Source organism: Schistocerca gregaria, chromosome 4 (genome assembly GCF_023897955.1).
Source record: "Schistocerca gregaria isolate iqSchGreg1 chromosome 4, iqSchGreg1.2, whole genome shotgun sequence".
NCBI classification, from domain to species: domain Eukaryota; kingdom Metazoa; phylum Arthropoda; class Insecta; order Orthoptera; family Acrididae; genus Schistocerca; species Schistocerca gregaria.
In genome coordinates, this window is record NC_064923.1 from 285,812,129 (window position 1) to 285,839,264 (window position 27,136).

Consider the following 27,136-nt stretch of genomic DNA (forward strand, 5'->3'; position numbering starts at 1 on the left):
GCAGGAAAGATTCATTCTTCTATGACAATCTTTGTTAGTAAAAAAATCAATGTACATGTCACAAACATGTTTGTGTTTTTGCTTTATGTAAGTTTTACTCAGCTACATGAATTCACAAACAATGTTTAGTAATTATCAATATTCAGCTTGACTTCTAAATTACAGAGTGAGGTAAGCAAAAGCAAATACCCACAATTTAATATCACACATTTTTAATAATCTACAATGAAACTGATGGCTGCAGGTTTTCATGGTCAGAGGAAAAAGCATTCTACAAATAACAACGAAATTAAGCAGTAGCATTTATTAAATACACAAACTGGAAAACAATTTAATTGTCTGAAAAGCCGTCAAACTAGAAAGATGTAATTATGGACGAAGGAAAATCACTGTTAGAAAGCTAACACATCATAATATCCTGTTAATTTCATCACTTGTCTTTTATGTCAAATCACCCATATCAAGCAACCAAGGCTCATGTTATTACATTCATTTTCTTGCTGAAGGAGTATATTTCGAATCCTTATTCAAGGAGATTTTAGTCTCAACACACCATGGGCAGTTAAAAGCTTTTGGTACTATTTTTAAAAATATCAGACAGTTTTTGTCCCCAGAAACTACTCCAGTGTCCCAAAATTAATCTTATATTCAAGGAAAGTGGAAAAGGGAGTGAGAAAATCTGTACAATTATTATTCATAACAATCAAGACTTAACCAGAAATCTGAAATATTGTATCTCCATATGGAAGGTTACTCCTTGCTTGTAATAGGCACACTATTCAAGATTATGAAAACCAGTGTACTACATCTGTGAAGTCTCAGTTGTATGTGAATTTTCATTGTTAGCCAATATAGTGCCACAAAGATTTCATATGGATCTTATTTTTTATGTTACAACTGGGTGCTTTGAAGATTCTCAAATGCAAACAACAGAGTCAGAAGCATTTAAAGTGCTGAAAACTGTAACACTTCATAACTGTTCCAAGATACAATAAATGTTTGCAGTATGCAACATCCGGCCACGAGTGTATAACGATACCCAATTTGGTGCACAAGTCTGTAGATCTTACAGCTACCTCAGTAAGTGGTAGTTTCCAATAAAACTTTGCATTGGAAGTTCAAGGATGTTTTTGTACATCAAATCTCTTAACACTATGTTCCACTTATAACTGTGTAGTCATGGCTCATTTACTGTGGAACCAATATGATCAATAAAAAACCACAAATGAATGGATGAAGGAGCTCTTCACATACTATACTGGTTTCAGTTTGCAGAATAATTCTCAATGCACATATGTGCAGAAGAAATGAAAAATAGGGTTACACATTCAGTTGCCAACAGAGACATCTGAGGTTTGTTACAAGCTTGGTTTGGAGAAGGAAATCTGCTGTATCTGTCCCAAGGAACTATCCTTACATTTGCCTGAACCCATGTAAGGAAAATATAAACAGCTAAAGCCAAATAGCCAGACAAGGACTGTGACATCCTCTTCTCCTCCCTTCAAATGTATGTCCAGTTTCCTGCAGTAGCTCACTCTGCATCTGTTGAGAGGCTGACTGATGCAAAGAGACATTTTGGAAAGAGACCAATCTGATGGTGATGGGTTCCTGGCATGGTGAGGTGTGGATGAGCATTTGGCTGTTCAGATCTTTATTGAGATCATATATCAAAATTTCATGTATGGTTCTCAAGGGATGCAGTTAATTATTATTTACCCTTTTTTCATCTCTCTTCAGAAGGAGAGTGGTAGAATGTTCAACAAAATCCGAGTCAGCTATTGTGTTAATGGTAATTTTATTATAGCTATTTATTCATACTGTTTGGAAATAGGAAGTCTTGTTAATTTTTGTACCTAAGAATTATCCCAGAGGGCTCTGGGGACAGTTCCAACGTTTGCTTCATAGCCAGAGCAAACTCCCAAAAACCTTGGCTAGAACTGCTGGTGTTGCCATCTTCATTATGCCATGCTGATCACAGCTGTCTACATCTCAACTAAGAGTGTCATCAACTAACCATCCAGTGGTAACACTATGCAGCCCAACCTCAGGTAGCAATGCCTTGTGTCAGTGTTGCATTGATTCATCAGATCCATATTTTCTCTCTCCTGCACCTGAGATGTCTGCTGTCTGGCACATGGCCAACATCTGATGCTGACCAAAGATGATTGGCTGTTGGCATGTCACACGAATTTTGCCTCAGTAGTGTTGCCTTAATGTCTTGTGAGCATAAACTGCTCCTCCACTTGGGGAAAAGTCCAACCATCATCACCACTGATGGGCGACAATAGGCTGGTTATGGAGAGGGCAACACACAGATCAGTCAGGATGCCACAGTATAACCACATTTATGGTTGACATGGCCAGTATTGGACTGATTACCACTATCTGCCTATATATCCATACTTTTCAAACCAAATGACTTAACATTATGCCACCTATCAAGGTTTCTTCCTGTCCCGTTTGCGTGTGGAATGGGGGAATAATGACAGTTTGAATACCTCTGTGCTCATTGTAATAAATCTACTCTTGTCTTTGCGGTACCTGTGGAAATGACATCCAGGGGGCTGTAATATGATCCTCACTTGATACTGGTTCTTGAACTTTGAAAATACACTTTTGTGGGATACTCTACGTCTATCTTCAAATGTATGTCCTTACACATTTTCAGTCTGTAATGTTCTCCCTTGGGTCAGACAAACCTTTGACCATTCGTAGCAGATTCAATATCCCATATTAGTCCCACGTGGTGTGAATCCCAAACACTTCAGCATTATTCTAGAATGTATCATACCGGTGTTTTGAAAGCAATCTCCTTTGTAGGCTGATTGATTTATTGGCAGATAACTAGTGCAAAGTGTGCCACCTGCTTTAACAATGACTGAAGCTTTGTAACTTATTCTTCATTTAGTTTCTTGACATATTATTACATCCAGGTGTGTGTGTGTGGGGGGGGGGGGGGGGGGTTCCAATAGTGGCTCAATGGTATTGAACATACAGAATACTATGTTTCTTGCATTTTGTGAACTACACTATTTTTAATTTGTGAACATTTAAAACAGGTCGAATCTTTGGATCACTTTAAAGTCTTGCCAAGATTTGAATGCATATTTGAGCAATTTTTTTAAAACTAGTTGTCATTTAAGATAATGGCATCAATTAAGAGAAGTCTGAGGCTACTATTTCCTAATGCACAAAATGAACAACAATGATCCAACATACTACCTTTGAGCGCACCTGAAGTTACTTCTAGTTCTGTTGATGACTCTATGCTGCCTCCTCCCTAGCAAGAAATTCTCAATTCAGTCACGAATCTCATTAGACACCCACCTCCTCTCTTTCGCTTCCTTTACTGCATGATTGTCCCTTTTAAGTTCTTGGTGTGGCACCATTCTGAGAAGGATTTGCAATCTATTTGTCAGTATGCTCAATGTAGTCATTTTGAGTGTAAAGCAGAGACTGGTCTAATGGCCAGCACACATGTCTCCTGTACATCAAATCAAATGATTTGAAATTTGTATGTAATGAGATGAATAAACCACATATCACATATCACTTCTCAGGGCAATGTAGCACTGTGGCAACTGGTCAAGCTAGTTTGAGTCTCAGGGAAGCTCAGCAGCTGCCCAACATTGTAGATTTCCTTACAGCCCCTTGGAAGTTCACTATACATGACAGTATCTACCATGACAGCAAACAGTGGTAATCTGCTTTGACTGGTTCAGTTGCATAATTTGATGGTTGTGTGTTCAAACTCTTGAGTCTCCCAATCATTCTCGAACTGATTGCTCATCAAGAAATCATGGAAAGTCATGTATCAGTGACTTGGCAACAGCTTTCTTCCTCACACTGCAGAGTTTCCAATTTGGCACTTCCACAGCACACTTTCTCATTGACTCAAGGACAAGCTTCACTAATTACCACATTGTCTTCACCAACAGACCTCTTAGTCGAGTCCCTCGTCATGTGTACCCACAGGCACCAGCAAGTATCATACCCAGCAAGTATCATACCCAGCAAGTATCATACCCAGCAAGTACCATACCCAGCAAGTATCAAACCCAGCAAGTATCAAACCCAGCAAGTATCATACCACTTCCCCTCCAATCTTAACAGTGCGAGGAGTAGCAGGCATCCTCATGTATATCAAGTTGTGCTTGATAATCATGGGGGTCAATAACCTCTATCCAGTCAGTGACTATACAAATATTCAGCAAGATTTTCTTCTTCATCACACCTCTCTTCTTGTTACTCAAAGTAAATCATCTTGATGTGATTCAATTGTCAAGTGCATCCGAGTGGCACTGGGTGCACACAGCACAGGCCTAACTGCTCTACTCTTTTTGAGCGGATGGTCCAGACTATCTTTGCATATTATAATTCCCATTCACACTGAACTGCTACAGAAAATGAACTTTTCATAGAAGGGAAAATTCAACACATGAACTACCAATGAAGTGCCTGAACCTAAGCAAATTCGAAATGCTGTAAGATGATAACCTGCCACCTCTTAGCAACCACAAAACACACTTCCAGGCCTCTCAACTGGTCTTTCACAGAAATGGGATCAACTGCCAACAGAACTCTTGAGCAACACCATAAATAGCACACCGTGTTGTTACATAGCACGTTTTGTTATTATGGAACAGGTTATCTGGTCTTGTTACTTTTTATATCTTCAGTTTCAGAACATTTTATTCACGTCTTTGGGAGCTATTGTATGACATGTGCTTTATAGTTAAGCTTCAGCTTGTTCTTTAACCCATGTGATGTCCTATTCTGGAAACATGCTTTCATTTTGTGACTAGACTTGTGGTGTCACCACCAGACACCACACTTGCTAGGTGGTAGCCTTTAAATCGGCTGCGGTCCGGTAATATACGTCGGACCCGCGTGTCGCCACTATCAGTGATTGCAGACCGAGCGCCGCCACACGGCAGGTCTAGAGAGACTTCCTAGCACTCGCCCCAGTTGTACAGCCGACTTTGCTAGCGATGGTTCACTGACTTCTATGCTCTCATTTGCCAAGACGATAGTTAGCATAGCCTTCAGCTACGTTATTTGCTATGACCTAGCAAGGTGCCAGTATCCGTACTATTGATATTGTGAATCATGTACCATAAAGAGCGACGTTCTCCGTTAATGGATTAAAGTTAAGTATTCCACCAGCTACGTCCGTTTTTCTCAATTCTAATTCCCATGTTCCAGACCTCATGCCAGCCTGCGTGAGCTGAGACGCGTGCATTTCGGCCTCCTTTACTACATGGTTGGCTCTCCTGCCAGCCACAACAGTACTCAACTTTAAGACAGCATTACACTGAGGTAATGAAAGTCATAGGATAGTTATATTTACATATAAAGCAAAATATACATATAAAGATGATGGTAGTATCACATACTCAAAGTATAAAAGGATGGTGCATTAGCAGAGCTGTCATTTGTACGCAGGTGATTCATGTGAAAAGGTTTCCAATGTGATTATGGCTGCACAATAGATGACTGGAAAAGCATGGCCTGATCAGCTGAGTCCCAACTTCATTTGGTAAGAGCTGATGGTAGGATTTGAGTGTGGTGAAAACTCCACGAAGACATGGGCCTGAGTTGTCAATAGGAGACACTATAATGGTGTGCGCTGTGTTTACATGGAATGTATTGGGTTCTGTGGTCCAACTGAACTGATCATTGACTGTAAATGATTATGTTTGGGTACTTTTAGACCATTTGCAACCTTCATGTTCCCAAACAATGAGAATGATTTGGCCGCACAGACAATGTTACACAAATCCCACTGAACATTATGGGACATAGTCAAGAAGCCAGTTCGTGCACAAAATCCTTGACTTGTAGAGTTGCTGAAACTATGCCCCAAAAGGCGATTTGACACTATATTAGGAGGTATCCCATGACTTTTTGTCATCTTGGTGTATGGCTCCACTATGTGTGGAAAATGAACCCTATGTTACAACAACACCCACATTTATAGATGGTATGTTTATGGGTGTCTGGCCAAGTTGTTGATTTTTATTTTATCACACAATATCTCAATGACTTACCAAGCTTTGTTCATCAGACTTTGTGAGCAGCTGTCTTATGTGTTTGCTGCATGTACTCCAATGATTGAAGACAGTGTGGCTGGAATTCAGGCAGCTACCATGTATTAGACCACTGTTTGCAGTACCTCAACAGTGTGACTATGTCATCCATTGAACTACTGCCCCAATAATACCAACAAATCATCACAAATGGCAGCCACATTCATCATCTGAATGACTAGCCGATTTCCATTCTGTGTGTTTTGAATAGTGATGCTTTTCCCTTCTCTTGTAAAGCAAATATTCCATACAATTCATACACCTCTAGTTCCCATATTCTACAAACTCATGTTTCTAGAGTTACTTACATACCCTCAGTCTCTTACTTCCTGATATGTCTACATTTTCCACATATCTTTCTTTAGCAGTTTTTATTGAGCTGCTTTTATTGTTAGTGATTCACTTTCAGTAAGAATTTTGTTATTATATTTACCACTTTTTAATATAAACCAATAGTATGAAAACAAACTTCTCTCCAAGGTTGCGCATACTATTTAATTATGACGTGCTACTTTTTACAAATAATTCTTTTTCTGAAAAGAGCATATATGTCAGTGTGACTTCAACACGTTTTTGAAAGACAACTAGAATTTGATTCATTGATGCCTCTCTTATCTCCTTCAGTCATTCTGTACTGATACATACTTCAGAACTTCATTAGGCTGTTTCACATGAAATGTTGGATTCAAAGAATGCACAGTTCTCATATACTGGCAGATGGTGCCACTGATCTAGGAAAAATGCAGTTTATTCCAGCATCTGTGTACAGATTATTTCAGTAGTAGTAGTAGTATGCTATGCCATTCTACAGATTTTGTTAATGTAAGTCAGCTGAGCCTAATTTTTTGTCAATTTTAAATTTGATCAAAATAAAATAAGTACAGCAAGGACTCCTTTCTCAGAACTCGTATTATCTGAATGAAAAATAAAATTATTGGTCACAAAACCCTAATCCAACTATATGACTCAACGAACCAAATGTACGTGTACATGTGCATGCAAATGTACTGGCAAACATTAGATATCACAAATTGCTTATAATAGAGCAGTTTGACAGCCATTGACTTATGAATTGTTTTTAATAGTAAATTTCTTAATTTCTTAATTTTGCAATAATTTGGAAAAAAACAGTTAGAAAAATCAAATATCATCACTTGACAGTACAGCACTGGTGAGCCAAAACATTACGCCCACTGCCCACCTCGACAATGGGTGCCACTTGGTGGCGTTGCAGGCACATGACACAGTAACTAAACTATGTAAGTGGAGCAGAGATGGATGTGGGATCATCTTAATAAAGGTATTGGCTGCAAATGGGAAAATCCATGGAGATAGGCAAGTTTGACAAAGGGCACATTATTATTATGCAGAGCCTGTGAACACTTGAAAACAGTGAAGCTGGTCAAATATTCATGTGCTTCTCTCGTAAGCACCTGCAGAAAGAGGTAGAAGGACAGTGAAACTACCATTAGACACTAAATGGTTGGATGTCCACAACTGTTCACAGAACATGGGGTCCGGAGGCTTGTCTGTTCTGTAATGTAGGATAGATGGTGATCTGTGGCATCACTGTCAAAAAAAGTGCAATGCTGGGGCACACACAAGTGTTTTGGAGCATACCTTTCATCACACATTGTTGAACATGAGTTCCACAGCAGACCATCCCTACATGTTCACACGTGTTTACCTGACATCAATTACAACTGCAGCAGGCACAGGACCATCAGGATTCAACTGTCGATCAATAGAAATGTGTCGGCTCTTCAGGTGAATCACAATTTTGCTACACTAGGTAAAATTGTTGTCTCCACAAATGCCATCATCTAGGTGAACGGCAGCTCAGAATGTGCAGTGTGTCACCAATGCAGGCTGATGGGGGCAATATTATGCTATGGGAGACATTCTCCTGTGCTTGCGTGGGATCTGTGGTAATAATTGAAGGCACACTAACTAACAGCTGCAGACCACCTGCATCCCTTCATGCTTGATGTCTTCACTGATGGCAATATCATCTTTCATCAGTGTAATTGTCTATGTCTCAGAGCCTGAACCATGCTACAATGGTTTAAGGAGGATTCCAGTGAACTCGTGTTGATGTCTCACTGAACAAATTTGCCTCATGTAAATCCTATGGAACCCTTCTAGGTCACTATCAGGTGCTATCACTGCATACACAAATCAGTGGTTCTTTATTTATGCAAATTCCATGGCCTATGCATGGATGTCTAATGCCACATACCTTCACAAACTGTTGGATCCTTGATACAGAGAATCAATGGTGTATTTCATTTCAAAGATGGACAAACAAGCTATTATGCAGGTGGTCATAGTATTTTGGCTCATCAATGTGTTATCTATCTTGGAAATCTTGTATACCATTGCTATAATAAACAATGGCATGGCTATAAACTAAAGTTTTACAATGCTTAACTCTGCTTCACCATACAACTATGGTGCTACTAATGTAACTCCAAAATACATTTCAGAACTCACTCTGACAAAGAAATAAACTGTGACTGGCTGGTTGTCTGCTGCTGGTATTATTCATTCTTAATTTATATTAACTAGAGAAACAATTACTATGAATGCTGAGAGTATTCTTAACTTTGATGCATTTCAACAAGAAAGACAAAATGAAATGTGTTAAAATTTCAAGATGACAAAACCTCAACTAGATTATCAGAACACTTACTGAAATACTTTGTTAATTGTGCTTCAAGGTCTAAAAACCATACATTCGCAGTATAAAAACTTCCCTTATCTCTTTCCCCTTTCATATGCAAATACTTGCACACTCCATCTCAGCACGCAAATTCAAAATTTGAAAATATAGGCATTACTTAAAAGAGGCTATTGAAATACAATAAGGATAATGGAACAAACTCCAGAATAATAAATCAGGATGCTTTAGCTGCTGGTCAGTTGCACAATGCAGATGGACATGTCAGCCTTGCTGCAAGTGCACTAAACTTAAACTGGATGTCATACATTACACAAAACGGCAAAAACATGTCAGTATCTTATCTTCGGATAAAATACTTGCACATCATACATTTAATCAGTTTCTCCCCTCTAGCCATGATAGACACATTCAATTAAAATATTGATGGATCATCTCAGTGAAGAAGACAACACATGGCTCAAGACCAATGTGTTACTCAGAAACACATTAAAATTATTTTGTGTGCCAGTGATTGACAACAGAACTGCCACAGTCAGGTTACTTATTTCACCAAGTTTCCACAGCTCCAGTCACTCTTCTTCTGACTTGTTCATGATTGCACATATTAACAGAAAGGTTCCATGCACCAGTGTCTTTCAAGGGTCTTTATTTCACTGCTGTCTCTGCAAACTCACTTTCCTGAATTATTATGTTTACTATAGGAAAGAAACTTTATTCTTCTGTCTTTGTAGGTGTAGGTAAAGGTGAAGGTGAAGGTGAAGAAGACAGCTGAGGACATTATGAACTGATTTCTCTGCTAGGTACATTCTCCTGATAGCTTTAAGGACACTAACATTTGCAAAAAAATTATGGACCAATTCAAAAAACATACTATCAAGTAGCACCAACACCTCATTTAACTTTGCAGAATAAATTGTGAATTTGTTTGGTGCACATATTGACAATGCATTCGAGAGATGTAGTGTAGCCACTGTTTAGTTTCATCAGTGCATGTGGCAACAGAGTTACGGTTGTCAACTGAAATTTTGTAACATGCAGAGAAAGAAAGTATCACAGTGCAGTTCATTCTTTACCTCAATACTGTTAAATTAATCCTGAGCTTTCTATAGTGAGCAATTTTGCCACTGTTTAAGAACAGTAACTTGGCCTGGATCATGTGATGCCTCACCACAAATACTGTTGACTCATACTATGTAGTGTTTCATTACTGGTGACAGTGGGGTGAACAGACACACAGTGCTGCATGAGGAGCTATTGCTAGATTGAAAATAGTGGCTCACTGGTATAAAAACAGAAAATACATGCCACATATGCAATTTATCTTGCATTTTAATTTCCTAGTTCTGTGTTGGTAATAATTGGACAGGGTGTCCCATATAAAGCCGAGCTGTGTCACATACTGGTTAATCAGATCTTGGTGAATTTCTTGTGAAGTCAACTGGATGCCCATGGCCACCATGTCCAGCATTTCTTATGAACACACATACTTTTTAATGTTACTATTATCTATTCTTTTTTAATTAATTGTTACTTGAATCTCAGCTGAGAGACTTACTGGTTTTATGTGGGACACCCAATAATTTTGGGCTTGTAGTGTCCAGATTCTAGCAACCTCAGATATCAAACATCCTTGTGTACAGAAGCACTGTAATATCTACACTGAATGCTGTTTTTTAATACTGTAGTAATATCATTAGTAAAACATCAGTACTGAACACTGCACAACATAAGAAGATACCAGTTTAAATTTTTGATTACAAATAATGTTTATTATTTGTTAGCTTTGTATTACAACTACTGCTGTACATGCTTGCCATGATGCACGAAGTCCAGATATGGCACCTGCACCATATGAGGGACGCAGGAGTCACTGCCTTTGTAGTATTATTTTCTCCATTCTTTGGCAAAATCTGTAGACCAAAATATAGCTCAGAAACACCATAAGTCAATCAAAACTTAAAATTATGCCCTTCACACATAATTCTGCTGGGTTTCAACTCAGTGTGACATCACCTGAAGACAGTGACCTTTTTTTTTAAAATAATTTTTGTTTGTTACGAAGCTGGTGATCATGAAAAGCTTTTCTCCCTTTCAGTCTTTACTGTGTCAGTCATTTATTCATCAGTCACTTCCCATCATTTATAACCTTATTTCCTCAATTATGTTGTGAGAATATCATTGGACTGCCACTTATACAGACAACCAACATATCTGCTTTCATATTTTACTGAATCATCAGTCTTCTGACTGGTTTGATGCACCTGCCACAAATTACTCTCCTGTACCACCACCTTCATCTCAGAGTAGTATTTGCACCCTGCTAATCTTCAATTATTTGTTGACTGTATTCCAGTATTGTCTTCATCTACAGTTTTTACTTTCTACTGCTCCCTCTAGTATCATGGAAGTTGTTCCCAATGCCTTAATAGGCATCCTATCACCCTGTCCTTTCTCCTTGACTGAGTTTTCCATACATTTGAACAGAGGAGCTAGTACAAGAAACTTCTATGGAGTGTTGAATCATGAGTCTACAATCTGGTATTCAGATATGCCTGGTGAACATCATTTACACTCTTGTGCTGTGGTGAATATGAAACAACTACTATGATTCTCTGAAGCTGTTCTATCTGGTGTAAGCTCGAACAGCATTCTGTGATGACAGTCTGATGTTTGGAACTTTTCTGTATTATCATGATAATGCTGCTAATCATAGCTCTCAACGTTTGAAGAAAATAGGGTTGGTATGCCCTACATGTACCTTTGTATGTCTTTGGAATTAAATGGAGTGTAGCTTACACCACAAATCAATTCACCCCAAAATCCGCAACTAATTTTCACTATACTTGAGAAAGCACAAAAAGAAATACTGTGTTTAATGTATCAAAACTCAAATGAAGCATTCAGTGAAGATTAAATACTTTAATAAAGGTAGAAACAGGTTCTCTACACCAATACTTACTTGGCCGACGTTTTTAAGACCAAATATCAGTTGATGTTTAGAGACACTTTACAATTTCCCCTTTACTACACTTTGTCTTTAAATCCTGACAAAGGAAAAAGGAGCTACTTGTTAAAGGAGTGTGAGATTTGTGAATTGTTGCTAATGTGTAGTTGTTTAACAAGGCCATCTGTCATTCCAGATACAGCAATGGTTAAAATTGTTATTTTGTTCTGTACTCTTGTAGTTTCCAATCTTAATGATAAGTGTCATGTTTGGCAGTTTGTGTTATGTTTCTCACATAGCAGCCTCATAAACTGTCCTCTTGTAGTGAACTGACTGATTTTTGTTCAAACTATTTTCATACAGAAAGTACAATTATATGTATAGTAACTTAATATTTCGTGTGCATGTTGCATTCCTATGCTACTTATTATTACTGGTAAGTTTAATTCTTCTGCCACAAGAAATGACATGTCTCAACTTTTAGCCAAAGCTATAGGACTGACATTGACAGTAAGCTGCACAATGAAAGTAAGCTGCACAATGTGAAAGTACTCTGCAGATTAGACAGCCTTCTCCTCTCGTGCATTAAATTATTAACTTCCTTTGCTATCCAAGATATTTCTTTTATTTTTTATTTTTTTCAATCAGTTTTATTAATTATTTACATCCTAATTATAACATCTTTAATTTTTCCTATTCCTTCCTTCTCTCTGAAAAAATATGCTACTATGAAAAATTAACATGTATAATGCTGCACAGCAAAAATAGCTTAGCTACTCGATGATACAAGTGAACTTTCACACATGTACTCCTTATATGTCTTTGGAATGAAATGGAGTGTAGCTTGCGCCACAAATCAATTCGCATTAAATCCAGGAAGATGATAATTCAGAGAATGATATCAGCTTAAAATTGGCACAGAACCTCATTAATAGCTACATCTCATGATAATATATGTTGGCACTTAAGTCCGAAGTCTCAGTGTAAAAGATATTGTGAGCTGGAAATACAGGAGAAGCACTGAAACCAGTGATCATTCTGATGGGTCCTCGAGACTAATTGGGATCATCATAGCTTAAAGAGTACTTTTCACAGCAGTTTCCACAGGAAGCCTTTTCAGTGACTGCAGGAAACTTTTTTACAGTGGCATGGTTTCATCCTTAATGAACATCAGAGTGTTATATTACAATCAATATTCAAAGGAGCTTTGACAAAAAAAAAAAAAAAAAAAAAGTAAATGTTCGGTAGGTATGGAGTGAGACCACCATTGGCAGATGATTTTTAAAGGTTATTTTAAAGTTTCTTTGAGATAACTCCCAGGAAAAAAACTACTACATCTCTCACCAAGCATCATATCATTATCTTTAATCAGATGTATAAATGATTCAGACTTTTCTGTGCTTCTGTAAAATTCTGCATACTGTTATGGATTGGTGACAAACCAAATAGTAATCCATTAAAAAAAGCCACCAGCTATTCAATAAAGTGAGAAGCTGTATACTCTTTTAGAAGGCACTCAATGTTTTAATATTAGCGGCTTGTAACATGGTGACAAAAACTTTTCAACTGTGTTGTTTAACCAATATATTGTTGCAAATACTGTACAAAAATTTTCTAAATGGACAATCCTGTCACAAGCTATGGATAAAGTGTACTGAATACAGGGTGGCAGTGACACATTTTACTCGGCAAACTAAAGGGAATTTCTATTTAGCATACAAACAACCATTCAGAAACAAACCTTATTGGGTGTAATTTGTTCTCCACTTCAATAATGGGAAGGTCCCAGGTTGCCTCATCATCTCCAAACTCTGGAGAAGGACTGACCGGCACACCACACACACATATATACATAGAAGGCAATAGCCAGACACAGAAAGAAATGCAAAGAAAAGTACAATGTATTCCTACACAACTGACAATGTACTAACACATTTTAATAAGTGAAAGTTTGTAGATTATCCTTACACATAGCCATATCAGATCATTGCATATAAAGTCAGATTTTAGGTTGCATATCCCACCACACTGCTTAACAGTTCCAATACAATGGTAATATCATGTAAATGGATAGATAAAAAAGTCTACTCACCAATTAAAATGTGCAAGCTTTTGGAGCCAGTGGCTCCTCCTCCAGGCAGAACAGTTGAAGGGGTAGGAATAGGGTTGAAGGAAAAGCACTGGTGAGGGTAAGGAAAAGAGGCAGAGTTCTGTAATGTCACTCAGAACTCTGGGTCATATGAGCCTTACCTGACATGATGAGAAGGAAAGATTGATTATTGGGGACCTGTCCACTTGGCGAGTAGATTTTTTTACCTACCCAATTACATTATATTTTCAAAAATTGATCATTTTCATTAATATAATGATAAATTATACATTCATATGTCTACCAATAGCTCGCAATTAATTTAATATAAGTGAAATGCATCTGCTTTTACTTCACACACAAGAAACATCTAGATCAACAGAAGTATCTCTAGGGAAGAGACTCATTCTTTTATCTACCCCTATAATGAATTAAAACATGTGAGCATTATTATGTTTCTATTCTCGTTGAACTGGATGGAAAATGACAACATCGTGAGTTATATAGTTCCACACTTTCATTCAATTTTTGAAAATCTAGAACTGTCAAGCAAAAGGGTAAGTGGAGGCTCAACATTCTCGCTAAAAGCTTCACAACAATGCAAAGTCCAATATTGTGAAAGCAACATGTAAAACAGTACTCAACAGGTGGTCAAGAGAGTTTTTTCCACCACAAATTAGGATAATCTTTTGCATGAAAAATTCTGCAATTAACATGCTATGAGAAATATTGTTGAAGTGTTGTTCTTTCAGCCAAATACTGAAAATCTATGAGAGTAGTGCGTAAGAAATAGTAACCCAGTGGGAGAAAGAAACAGCAATAGTGGGGAATATTTTGATCAGTATTAAATTCATAGCTTACTGTTGCTTGAAATTTCTTTGTGAAATCCAACATTTCAAGTGCAACATTTTGATAGTAATTTAGAAACAGCAACAGTAATAATTACAACAGGCATTTTGTTTTGAGTTTTTATTAAATAAAACCATATGACACATGACATGCATTGTATGTCTCATGACATGCATTGTATGTCTCAACAACCTATAGACATTATAACTAGTACATACAGCATCAAAAATTCACAGTTTAAGGATTTAAACTTGCATTAGATTTTAAGAATGTATTACTCACCTGCTCATTTCTTCTTGAAGTGCTTCATAATATGAACTTGTCTCATTAGGCATTGCTTGTTTAGCATCTGGACGCTGCAATCATTTAAAATTGCTATATTTAGCACAAATATTACTTGTGATATAAGCTATATTATAAAAGACTGCAGGAACATTTAAAGCCATGAAACAATATTTTCCTGGTGTAGATAATACGATTATCATGTCAACATTAATCAAAAAATATTACATACTACACATTACAAATTATTTCATCAAATTCGAATCTGTAGCTTCAAATGTACATTCTTTTCTATAACACTTAAAATGTCTGCACAAGTTCTCCTTCCAATACTTTTTAATTATGCCAATGAAAACATGTTTTATCACCTGGTTGTTTCCTTTGCTGACAATTCCTGGAATGAGATGAAATCCCTTTGGCCTGACATAATCCTTGGGAGGATCTTGAACCTCAGACAGCCTTACACCAGGTTTATTTCGGCGAAGGTACTTATGGGCTTCCTGATTCATCATATGTACCTGAAAACAAAGAATTGTAGGAGCATCTGATGAGAGTGCATGTAGTTACACTTCCTGCCACCATGTAAAAATGTGGTTTTATTAGCAGCCAGAAAGTTGTGTGGGTGCAGGAAAAGGGGAGGGATGATGAAGCACATGATAATGACTGTCCTCAACACAAGTTGTAATACATGTTCAATATTCTCTCTTAACTCAGCAATATGCTGCATCCATAACCTGGCTCGGTCAACAGTTGCTCGCTGCGTACCCGCTATAAATCAGAGCGATATGTCATTGTAAGCATCCCTGACAGGTATGATGTTTGAGATACCTCCATAACCAGGGGAACTCTAAGGCCACACATCTTGAAATTGCAGAGAGGTGATGTGGTCTGACAAGTAACACGGAATATTGTGCCATTTTGCATGAAAATAGAGGTGTGGACACAACTACATTCTTGGAAAGCTGGAATTACATCTTGCATAAGGAGGTATTACAACTTGCAGATGTCAATATATGCTTAACAGGCTCACAATGTGTCACCTCCTCTAAGGAAAATAGACCGAGAATGAAGGAGCTTGAGAAACCACACCAAACAGTCATATAAGCTGAATGCAGTGGATGTTCCTCAACAAAATGCAGTGAGATAGAATCCCATATGCAACATTTCTGTGTGTTTATGGCACTATGAGAGTAAAATGTGGCTCATCCATTCAAAGAATTGTCACCAACCACGTCATCCATTTTCATGCGTACCATAAAACGAAGGGCAAAGTCACAGTGTTGTGGCCTATCTTGGGGCTTCATTTGCTGCACATTTTGAATCTTGTAGTCATACCAGCGTAAAATGCGCAGCAAAATCTTTCGAACTGTCGACCAGAGAGAGAATTCTGATGACACCACTCAAGCGCTGGCTGTAGAATTTAAGACGTGCTACACGGTCAGCTATAGCTAAAACAACTACTTCAACAAGTGCCATGGGAATGGGCTGCCTCCCTCTCCCTGCTTGTGTTTGTCTACAAGTGTTGGACAGTTCAGTTCTTTCTGCATCTTTATGACAAACTTCCATGGGTCAAACAAACCTGGTGACCATTCAGGCTGCCCCTGTTTATATACATCCAGTGTCCTCTGCAGTACTTTGGTACATGTTTCACACACTTCAGCAGTATTCTAAGATGGGCCACATGAGTGTTCTGAAAGCCTGAGGTACATACATACATCTCAGCTTATGTGACCATTCCATTTCATATCCCTACTAACTCTTACACCTAACCAATTCCAGTTGTGACTCACTGATAGTATATAATGTGTGTGTGTGTGTGTGTGTGTGTGTGTGTGTGTGTGTGTGTGTGTGTGTGTGTGCCTGCGTGCGTGAGTGCGCGTACGTGCATGTGCATGTGCAAATACCAAAATTTTACATTTCTGTACATTTAAAGCAAGTTCTCAACCTATAAACCACTTTGAAATCTTATCAATATGTGGTTGAATATCTGTGCAACTTTTTCAGGCAGTACTTCAGTACAAACAACTGCAATATCTGTGAAAATTTTAGGGTTTCTACTAATGTTGTCAGCAAGGTCATTAATATACAACATGAAAAGCATTAATATACGACATGAATAGCAAGGCTCTTATCAACTCCATGGGGCAACCTAAAGTTATTTCTGCTCTGTAGACGACTCTCCATCCACGACAGCATGATGCGTACTCCCAACCCAGGCATCTTCGATCTAGTAACAAACTTTGCTTGCTACCCCATATAACTGCCCTTTTGATAATAAGTGCATGTGTGATACTGACTCAAACGCTTTTCAAAAGTCAAGAAATACTGCATCTACCTGACTGCCATGATCCACGGCTTTCAGGAAGTCATGTGAAAAAAGCAGAAGTTGGGTTTCACTTAATCCTTGTTTATGCAGTTGAGGCTGGAGGGGATCATTCCGTTTCAGATACCTCATTATGTTTGAGCTCAGCATATGTTAAAGGTTCAACAACAAATGGACACAAAGGATGTTGGATAGCAGGTTTCGGGATCACTTCTGCTACCCTGCTTGTAGAAGGGTGTGTATGACCTGAGCTTTCTTCCAGCAACTGGGCACAGTGATCTGCAGTCGATTATGGTTAAAAGAGGAGCTAACTGATAGAATCTGATAGGGATTTCAGATGGCATTGAAGCTTTGTTCAATTTTAGTGATTTCAGCTGTTTCTCAACACTACTAAAACTAATATCTACACCACTCATGTCTGCAGTGATGCGAGACATTAAACTGAGGCAATAATCCAGTAATGAAAGGAATTACAAGGTCACAGGAAAAGTCAACAAGATGTTTTTCTTTCATTAACTTACATGTAATTTCTTCTGTGGGGTCATTTATGGCTTCAATCATAAAGAATTCAGTACAGAGACACTGAGATCAGTCCAAAACTGTTAGATTGCTCACTTACTTGTTAGGAAAAAAATAGGAAAGAAATTTGGTGATACTGTCAAAAATTGAACTGATTAGTTTTTTCTCCACAAATGGTATAAGTAGCATCACAAAGATTTGGACAATACAGATAGTATTTCAGGAAAAAGAGTAATTTGTTCATACCTGACTCTTAATGGATCATCACATGACACTAAATGCAAATTAACATACACCATCTAAACTGAAAGAAGATGCTGCTTACACAGTTGTACTTAATAGTTGTTTCCATAGCACTGCAGTGAATACTTTCATAACTGTTAAAGAAAGATTTTTGAACACTATCTAGAAAAACAAACAATTTACAAAAGACTGGGTTGCAAGAAATGAAAGTAATTTCCTTTTCAATATTTTGGTTTCCCAAAGCAGCATGTGCCTGCAGGCTTTCTGTTTTAAAAATATTTTTTTTACCTTGTATATTGCTATATAAATGGTCAAGGGGTTTATAGCTACATAATTATTCTTCTCTGTTCCAGCTCTATGATATGTGACTTCCAGGGCAAGTGAATGGTATACTTCTGCATTTAACATTCTGAATTCCAGTTCTTGATCAGCTTATCAATGTGACAGTTGTATTTTATCCTGTTATCCAATGTATGAAATTTATTTAAATTGCATATATGTGTTGTTGTTGTTGTTGTTGTTGTCGTCATCGTCTTCAGTCCTGAGACTGGCTTGGTGCAGCTCTCCATGCTACTCTATCCTGTGCAAGCTTCTTCATCTCCAAGTACCTACTGCAGCCTACACCCTTATGAATCTGCTTAGTGTATTCATCTCTTGGTCTCCCTCCTGCCCTCCAATACTAAACTGGTGATCCCTCAATGTCTCGGAACATGTCCTAGTCAAGTTGCGCCACAAGCTCTCTTCTCCCTAATTCTATTCAATACCTCCTCATTAATTATGTGATCTACCCATCTAATCTTCAGCATTCTCCTGTAGCACCACATTTCGAAAGCTTCTATTCTCTTCTTGTCTGAACTATTTATTGTCCACATTTCACTTCCATACATGGCTACACTCCATACAAATACTTTCAGAAACGCCTTCCTGACATTTAAACTACACTCGATGTTAAATTTTTCTTCTTCAGAAACGCTTTCCTTGCCATTGCCAGTTTACATTTTATATCCGCTCTACTTCGACCATCATCAGTTATTTTGCTCCCCAAATAGCAAAACTCCTTTACTACTTCAAGTGTCTCATTTCCTAATCTAATTCCTTCGGCATCACCCGACTTAATTCGACTACATTCCATTATCCTCGTTTTGCTTTTGTTGATGTTCATCTTATACCCTTCTTTCAAGACACTGTCAATTCCATTCAACTGCTCCTCCAAGTCCCATGCTGTCTATGACAGAATTACAATGTCATCAGAGAACCTCAATGTTTTTATTTCTTCTACATGGATTTTAATACCTACTCCAAAGTTTTCTTTTGTTTTCTTTATTGCTTGCTCAATATACAGATTGAATAACATTGGGGAGAGGCTACAACCCTGTCTCACTCCCTTCCCAGCCACTGCTTCCCTTTCATGCCCCTCGACTCTTATAACTGCCATCTGCTTTCTGTACAAATTGTAAATAGCCTTTCTATCATTGTATTTTACCCCTGCCACCTTCAGAATTTGAAAGAGAGTATTCCAATCAACATTGTCAAAAGCTTTTTCTATGTCTACAAATGATAGAAATGTAGGTTTGATTTCCCTAATCTTTCATCTAAGGTAAGTTGTAGGGTCAGTGTTGCCTCACGTGTTCCAACATTTCTACGGAATCCAAACTGATCTTCCCCGATGTTGCTTCTACCAGTTTTTCCATTCATCTGTAAAGAATTCGCGTTAGTATTTTGCAGCTGTGACTTATTAAACTAATAGTTCGGTAATTTTCACATCTTTCAACACCTGTTTTCTTTGGGATTGGAATTATTATATTTTTCTTGAAGTCTATATTTCGCCTGTCTCATACATCTTGCTCACCAGACGGTGGAGTTTTGTCAGGACTGGCTCTCCCAAGGCTGTCATTAGTTGTAATGGAATGTTGTCTACTCCGGGGGCCTTGTTTCGACTCGGGTCTTTCAGTGCTCTGGCAAACTCTTCACGCAGTATCATATCTCCCATTTCATCTTCATCTATATATAATTTATGGAAATGACTTATCTGAGGGAATATTTGAGTAACAGCCTTAGTGAAGTACGTCATCATCATCATCAGACATCATCATTAAAGTACAACATTATCATTATCATTAAAGTACATCATTATTCTCAACAAAACATAATTTTCCTGTTACTGCTTAATTTTTGGAGATCAATACTGGCACAGGTACAAATCATGTACTGTGAGCAAAGACTGCTATTTTGCTAGCTGCAGATGTACTAATGAACCAAGCCATATATTCATTATGATAAAGAATAAAACAGAAACACAGGTACCAAGGGGAAGATAGCACTTTGATACTTACATTTTGTGAAAATGTGATAAGGTCAGCTTGTCGATCAGGAAGTCTGGCAACCTTCTGTGGCTGCTTTTGTCTTTGTCTGTTCTTCTGCACAGGTAGAGGCTCTCCTTTCCTCCAACTCCGATAGTACCTCTGAATTATCAGAGCTGCATCATCAGGTGTCAAGCCTTCCTTCTGCACGCAATACAGTTCATATATTTTAGATATGGTATATGCATTGTAATGACATTTTATATCATATGACCATGGTAATACATAACATCAGTAGCTGAGAAATCATGAATGATTTTTATATTTCTACTGATAAGAAACAAATAAAAGTTAATTCCATTTCTAAATGGAACACATCTGACATGAAAGCACACAGATTTATCAATTAATACTAACACTAATCTATTTATAATTAGTGAGATATCAAGAAGGTGAACATTACATTAAATTATTCACTCTGTGAGTGATATTGGTCAAAATATAAAATAGCTTGGGAAAGGTGAATGAAGGAAGAGAGGTAAGATGAATGGTATGACTTCTACTGACACAATTTAGAAATGTATATGTCTCAAAGATAAAGATGTTTAACAATGAAATTTTAGAGAGAGTATAAGGTACTTTTAATGTAACTGCCTAATATGATTCCTTACCAGAAAATGTTCTCTGATTAACACTTTACCAGGTAATTTCTTTTGCCTGTCAGTGCTGTCGGCTACTGCAAATAGGTTGCAAGCAGGTTATGGAGGACAGATGAAAGGACGCTTTATTAGTTTAGATGACAAATGTAGCCGAGAGACTGGCTGAATCGACTGTGCCCTTTTGTAACACTTGGCTAGACAGTACTTAAATGTATCTTGAGGACAAAAATAAGTGAAATATGCAATTGAAATCACCCTCTAAATGCTTCTGTTGTTGGCAAAACAGATTAAAGGTATAGTTAACAACATTACTTATATATTTAGTGATGGCCCCCATTCAACACAATTTCAAATGAAATATTATTCAGCATTAGACAGTGAATAATAACAATGTCCCTACAAGGGAGTCTAATGGGCCTCCCTGGAATTCCCTCTGTAACTGGTTTGATGCTCTCTTGAAAAGATCTTGGATTTGTTTGACCAACAATTCCAATCCATAACCCACGAACTACATTCCTATATCAAACACATATACTGCTTCCTTCACTCCCTCTCACCAACCTTATCTTGGTGGTACTTGGATCCTGTTTTGTAACTGCTGACAACCACTTCCCTACGAGAAATATCCTTGCTGCTCATGGCCTCACTGCCACTTTTTTCCAAGACCCTGCTCACTCCAAACTCACCACCCCGTTTCTTACAAGTCTGACTAATTATATCCATAGCTATAACTATGTCTCCTCTGAGGAGAATATATATACAGATCCTTAAGATCCTAAACCACTTGTTAAGTTCACATTCATTTATGACACCCTCTTAATATAGACCCATGGCAAGACGCTTTGTCATTCCTACACATCCTCAACAGCTTTTCTCCTTTCCATTTCCTGGTCATCTTCAGTTCAGCACACAACCTTCCTGGACATTGACCTCCACCACTCCAATGACACAATAAAATCGTCCACCATATGATGCCACTGATCATCAACTGTACTTCTATCTCCATCCCTCCCATACAAAACAGTCCAGTAGCATTGGCATTCAAATCGGAAATAATTTCTACAAAAGGTTTTATTGTTTTAATGGCTTCGTTTGTGTCCCAGTATAACTGTCCTAGGTTTTCCCCCTCGGCGGAGTTGTGGAAAAGTGGTGGCGGGGGGCAAAAATGTTCCTGAAAAAAGTATTTTTTTCGGTTTTGTGATTATATCTCGTAAATGACTCACAATATCGAAAACATAGTGTGATTATAAATGATAGGGCATGAAAGTCTGCATTGAATGAGACCATCCGCATATTTTTTGGACCACCAGTTTCCATACTAGTGCTCTTCAAAATTGGACCAATTTTACATGTTCATCAAAAATTTTCTTTTTAACCTCTGTTTCTTGGCAATATCATTCAAACTAACCCACCTATCAATAATGTCGTTCATAAAAAATATATTGAGAGATAAATTCTGCATTTGATGAAACCGAAAGTGAATTTATTGGACCATCCATTTGTGTACTGCCCCTCATTAAAGTTGGACCATTTCTCATCTTCAATGAAGACAGTTTCAAATGTAGTTCTTCAGCAATCCTTATGTACACTCTTTTAAATATAGAACTATAACAATCCATTGTCTTTTACTTATTTAATATAGTAATAGAATAAAATCTTAAAATTTTGTAAAATTTGAAAAATAATATTAAAAAAGTTTTTCATATATCGAGGTTCTGATGGATATCAGAAAAAGTCCTGGCTCAAAAAAACTTGCAAGTGAAAGAAATATATGTTATCACAAAATGACGCAATGCATGACCTGAGGGCAATAAATGATTTTGCTTGAAACAAAAAAATCAAAGCAATCAAAATTTTTACTAAAAAGGTATGTTTTTTAGCTCCCCTGTAAAATTTGTCTTTTGTCAGATACGTGGTCTCCGTTCTTAACACTCGATATAATATAGTGATACCCATTCAACTGATATGAAGGAGACAGGAAGAGAGACACACTCCTTGAAATTAAGTAGTAGTTATTACATTTAATAATTACAAAATTTTACATAAATGTATGAGATGAAAAGGGTAAAAGTATGTATGAACACAAATTTCACATACTTTGACATTTGACAGTCATTGCACCACTCGGCTCCTCAAAGTCTGTAATTTTTTTGTCCGACGCCCTGTCACTCGGCTCCTCAAAGTCAGTAATTTTCATCACCTCATATAAATACAGTCCAGGTCTTCGTCAACATCTGGTTTGTCAGTTTCATCTGGTTGGAGGGAGTCAGTGCACGAGTTCCCCTTGCAGTTGTCACAAATTAATGAACACTTAAACCAGCCTTCCGACACCCACGACTACCTGCACTGCCCTTTTTGCATTTGCAGGAAATTGTCGAGAGAAGAGATTGTGGAGCTGGTTCTTTGGAGGCAGGAACAGGGCCAAGACAAAACACTGAAACCCGCCATCCCCAGAGGAGCGGATCCATCTGGTGTCCTATCCACATTTGAACTTGTAAGTAGGTCCTTAAGAAAAGCTGGCGAGCTGATTCCAACATTGGTGGTAGGGATGCTAGGTGGTGGTAGGGATGCTAGGGTGAATCTGGATTTCAGAATTGCTTTGGAAAACAGCTCGAATAACAATTTGTCTGAAGTGTCTCCTGCCGTATCTCCATAGGGGATTGTTAAAAATCAGAGGCCAGCTTTGACAATAGCTTCAGCTTGAGTGTCATGCTCTATGAGAGTTTTGATACCTTCCAGAAGACATTTACTTTTGACCAGTAGATTGACCACCTCCTTCTTTGCCTGACCTAAGAGTGCATCCACATATGGCGTGGAGAAATATGAGTGGTCTTCTGATGTTGTTTGTCAGTTTGAAATTGCTGGAACCATATACTTTTGATGAGGTCTTTCCACATCCAGATTTCAAGAAATATATATTTGATGATGGTGTGGCTATAGCATTGAGCATGAAGGTCCGTATCTTCACCAACAACCACAACCTTCGCATGTTCCTGTGATACTTCAAGTGCTGTGGCAACAATTAGGTGGTCTGTGTCTTCATAGCTTGCTTTACCGAGAAGCCTTCATCTTGAAGCCTCAAAATAAGCAAGCTAATGAGGTGAGCTTTATTTCTGTCATTGGAAAGGAATTGCTCCTGACTCATAGTCACCATCATTAACTTGGTAAAGATGACCTCAAGAATAGTGTGTCTTCTTGTCGCACTTCTGCTGTAGTGTCTTTTTAAACTGCACACTCGCATTATGCACAATATTCCAGCAAAGCAAAAGCTGCTATTCAAAATGGTGCATTTTAAATCAAAATCAGAGGTAACCTATATAAATATATTTGCCTCCAAATCTGGTCAAATGTAGGGTTCTGATTTTTTGAAGGTAACTTTCTGGACGATTACCTTAGGAATTACAAAAGATACATTTTTGTCATTATCACACTGGCTTGCCAGGCAGAAAATATACACAAAGGGAGAATAACAAGGTGCAAAAAGGTTTTGCCATTTAATAATGGATGCCAAAGTTGACCTTAAATTTCTTGTCACGGAATTTACCCCTGACTTTGAACAATGTTTTAATTTTTTTTCAATCTTTACTCATGATAATGTTATTTTTGAGTTCTCTGCATAAAACTGATCTAGAGACCTAGATTTGTAAATGTGAAGTACCTTACATGCACAGCAACGAAAGTACAAACTTAGCCATACAGAAACGGGTGGTCCGTTTCACTTTTGGTCTCATCAAATGCAGAATTTATTCCTCTACACCATTTGTATGAACCACTTTATTGATAGATGGGTTAGTTTCAGCGATATTACACACACACACACACACACACACACACACACACACAAAAAAAAAAAAAAAAAAAAAAAAAAAAAAAAAAAAAAAAAACAGAGGTTAAAATCAAAATTTTTCATGAATATGTGAAATTGGGTTGAAGAGCACTAGTATGGAAACAGGTGGTCCAAAAAATATGTGGATGGTCTCATTCAATGCAGAATTTCATGCCCTACAATTTTTAATTCCACTATATTTTCAATATTGTGAGTCATTTACTAGATATAATCAAAAACCCGGAAAAATACCCCTTTTTCGGGTACATTTTGCCCCCCCCCCCCCCCCCCCGCCCAATACGTTTCCACAACTCTGCCAAGGGGGAAAACCCAGGATAGTAATACTGGGTCACTAAACAATAAGACCTTTTGTAGCAATTATTTCCGATTTGTCTAATTTATAGGTTTAACCCTACTGGACTAAAAAGGTATTTCCCATACACTAGCCACCCGTGTATAGCACACATGTATTGATAAACAATCCCTTTCCCAGTACACTGAAGGTATCGCTATGGCTTTCACCAACAGTCATTGTTATCCAAATTAAGTGTTATGATCAGTCGCTGGAGATATCTTCTGTAAATATGCGCAAAGAGAATACAGTATGTAGCAAACAAATACAGTCAAATCATGGTATCTGGAAAATTAATAAAGTTGTGAATAGATATCTGCTGAGAGAAAAAAAAGAGAAAAAAAGAGGAAAAAGAGAGAAAAAAATCAGCAAAGGGACAAAATGTTGTCAACCAGAATACACAATGATACCTGTAATGCCACAATGCTGATTGTCTATTGAAGATGTAACCCAAATAGAAAATGTTAAATGTCATCAACTTGAAACCATACATCTCACTTTATCTGGAGATTTTGCAGAGGTTCCAAAAGTTCAAATAAAATTCCATCAGTTAATTTATGTATGTGTGCACACTACACCAGTACTTTCACTCTCAATGCTTAATTTATCTGAGTTTTTTCACAATGGTTTCACTAATGCAAACGTACCTCTAAGGCATCCTGAGCAGACTGAGCTGTATTGTGTGTTTCCAGAACCTTTCTCACTCTTGCCTCAATTTCTGCACCCCACCGTCGTCTCACTGTGTAGCCTCGGAAATCTTCAATGAAGACAAATACAATTAAACTTCATATTGTCAGACTTTATTTTAAAGTTAGCATTAGTTCCAATGTAACATCTGCATAAATGTTGAAAGTAATATTTACATGATACAAAGCACAAATGGAGGAAAAATGTTGGTGACACTAAACTTGAAGAGTGGGGGATTTAAAAGCTAATGCTCTTACACATGGCATTTCTAAGGTGACATTACAAACTTTCTGTAAGGGAGGAGGGGGTGGGTAGACAATGATATACTACCAAATATGTCATTTCCACTGTCATTACCTATTTAAAACCAGGATGGCTCAGATTATTTTGGCAAGCCATAGTTCCTGCTGCCAACTAGGTAATATACACTATACGAATACTGAAGCAATAACACAACATACAACTAAACAAGCATGTGAAATGGACATTGTGGAATAAGCCATGTGCAGTAATAAGGCAGGAGAAAATGTCATTTATAAGATAATGTTTATGAGCATTTGTTCAAAAATATGGAAATATACCACATTAAATTAGTCAGCAAGTTCAATATCTTAGAAAATGAAGAATATATGAACACAGACAAAAGAGGCAATAACTTACAAAGCACTTATCATACAACAATAATGTCACTGATATGAAGGCAGCAAAGAAGAAAAAAATCTAAAATCAAGGAGGCAACAATTAAAGAGCAGGTGTGCATTTCAAGCAAACAATAATGAAAACATGACAGATATGCTGAATTAAACAAAACTATTTCAAAATATCTTTGAGCAGAAATGAAATGAGAATTTGTTAAGAGTACTAAAATTAAAACAGTATGAAGAAAACAAAACAGAAACTTGCATTTGGTAGACAATACACTTCATCAGTTAAGAGAGCATAGTAACTAATGACAGACACACCTGTACTAGCAATAGGAGATTTTTTTACATGAAGTTTTTTGTGTAGTTCAAATGATGAGTTAAAAACACAGTCAGTTTATGATACAATTTAACAAAATTAAAGAAAAAATGTGAAGTTATAAAAAGCCTTTAGAGGAATAAGAAAAGAAAATGAAACTATGATTTACATTCTCGGTACTTGTTCAGTTCTCTGCTGGTGACAACGTAGGTTTTGATCATATGTTCAGATTAGTTGCAGAATTTTTAGAGACAATTCCCTAAAACTAGAACAATGTCATAGTTTTTCCAATTTCACAAGAAAGGAGATGGAAACAACATAAAATAACTAC

The 27,136-nt window shown here is 37.4% G+C and overlaps 1 protein-coding gene across 6 annotated transcripts in view; it reads right to left on the bottom strand.

Annotated features, from left to right (window-relative positions):
• Nucleotides 1-27,136, bottom strand: part of LOC126267943 (myosin-IIIb-like) — a 522,034-nt gene that overhangs the window by 2,820 nt on the left and 492,078 nt on the right. For 4 of the 6 annotated variants that reach the window (XM_049973257.1, XM_049973258.1, XM_049973259.1 and 1 more), the window contains 4 exons: nt 25,806-25,915; nt 20,355-20,525; nt 15,305-15,454; nt 14,937-15,010 (listed from right to left, as the gene is read on the bottom strand). In XM_049973257.1, the coding sequence (XP_049829214.1) occupies nt 14,937-15,010; nt 15,305-15,454; nt 20,355-20,525; nt 25,806-25,915 (505 nt within the window). Of the gene's footprint in view, nt 1-13,457; nt 13,539-14,936; nt 15,011-15,304; nt 15,455-20,354; nt 20,526-25,805; nt 25,916-27,136 lie in introns of all 6 variants that reach the window. The other 2 variants (XM_049973255.1, XM_049973254.1) reach the window with 1 other exon arrangement.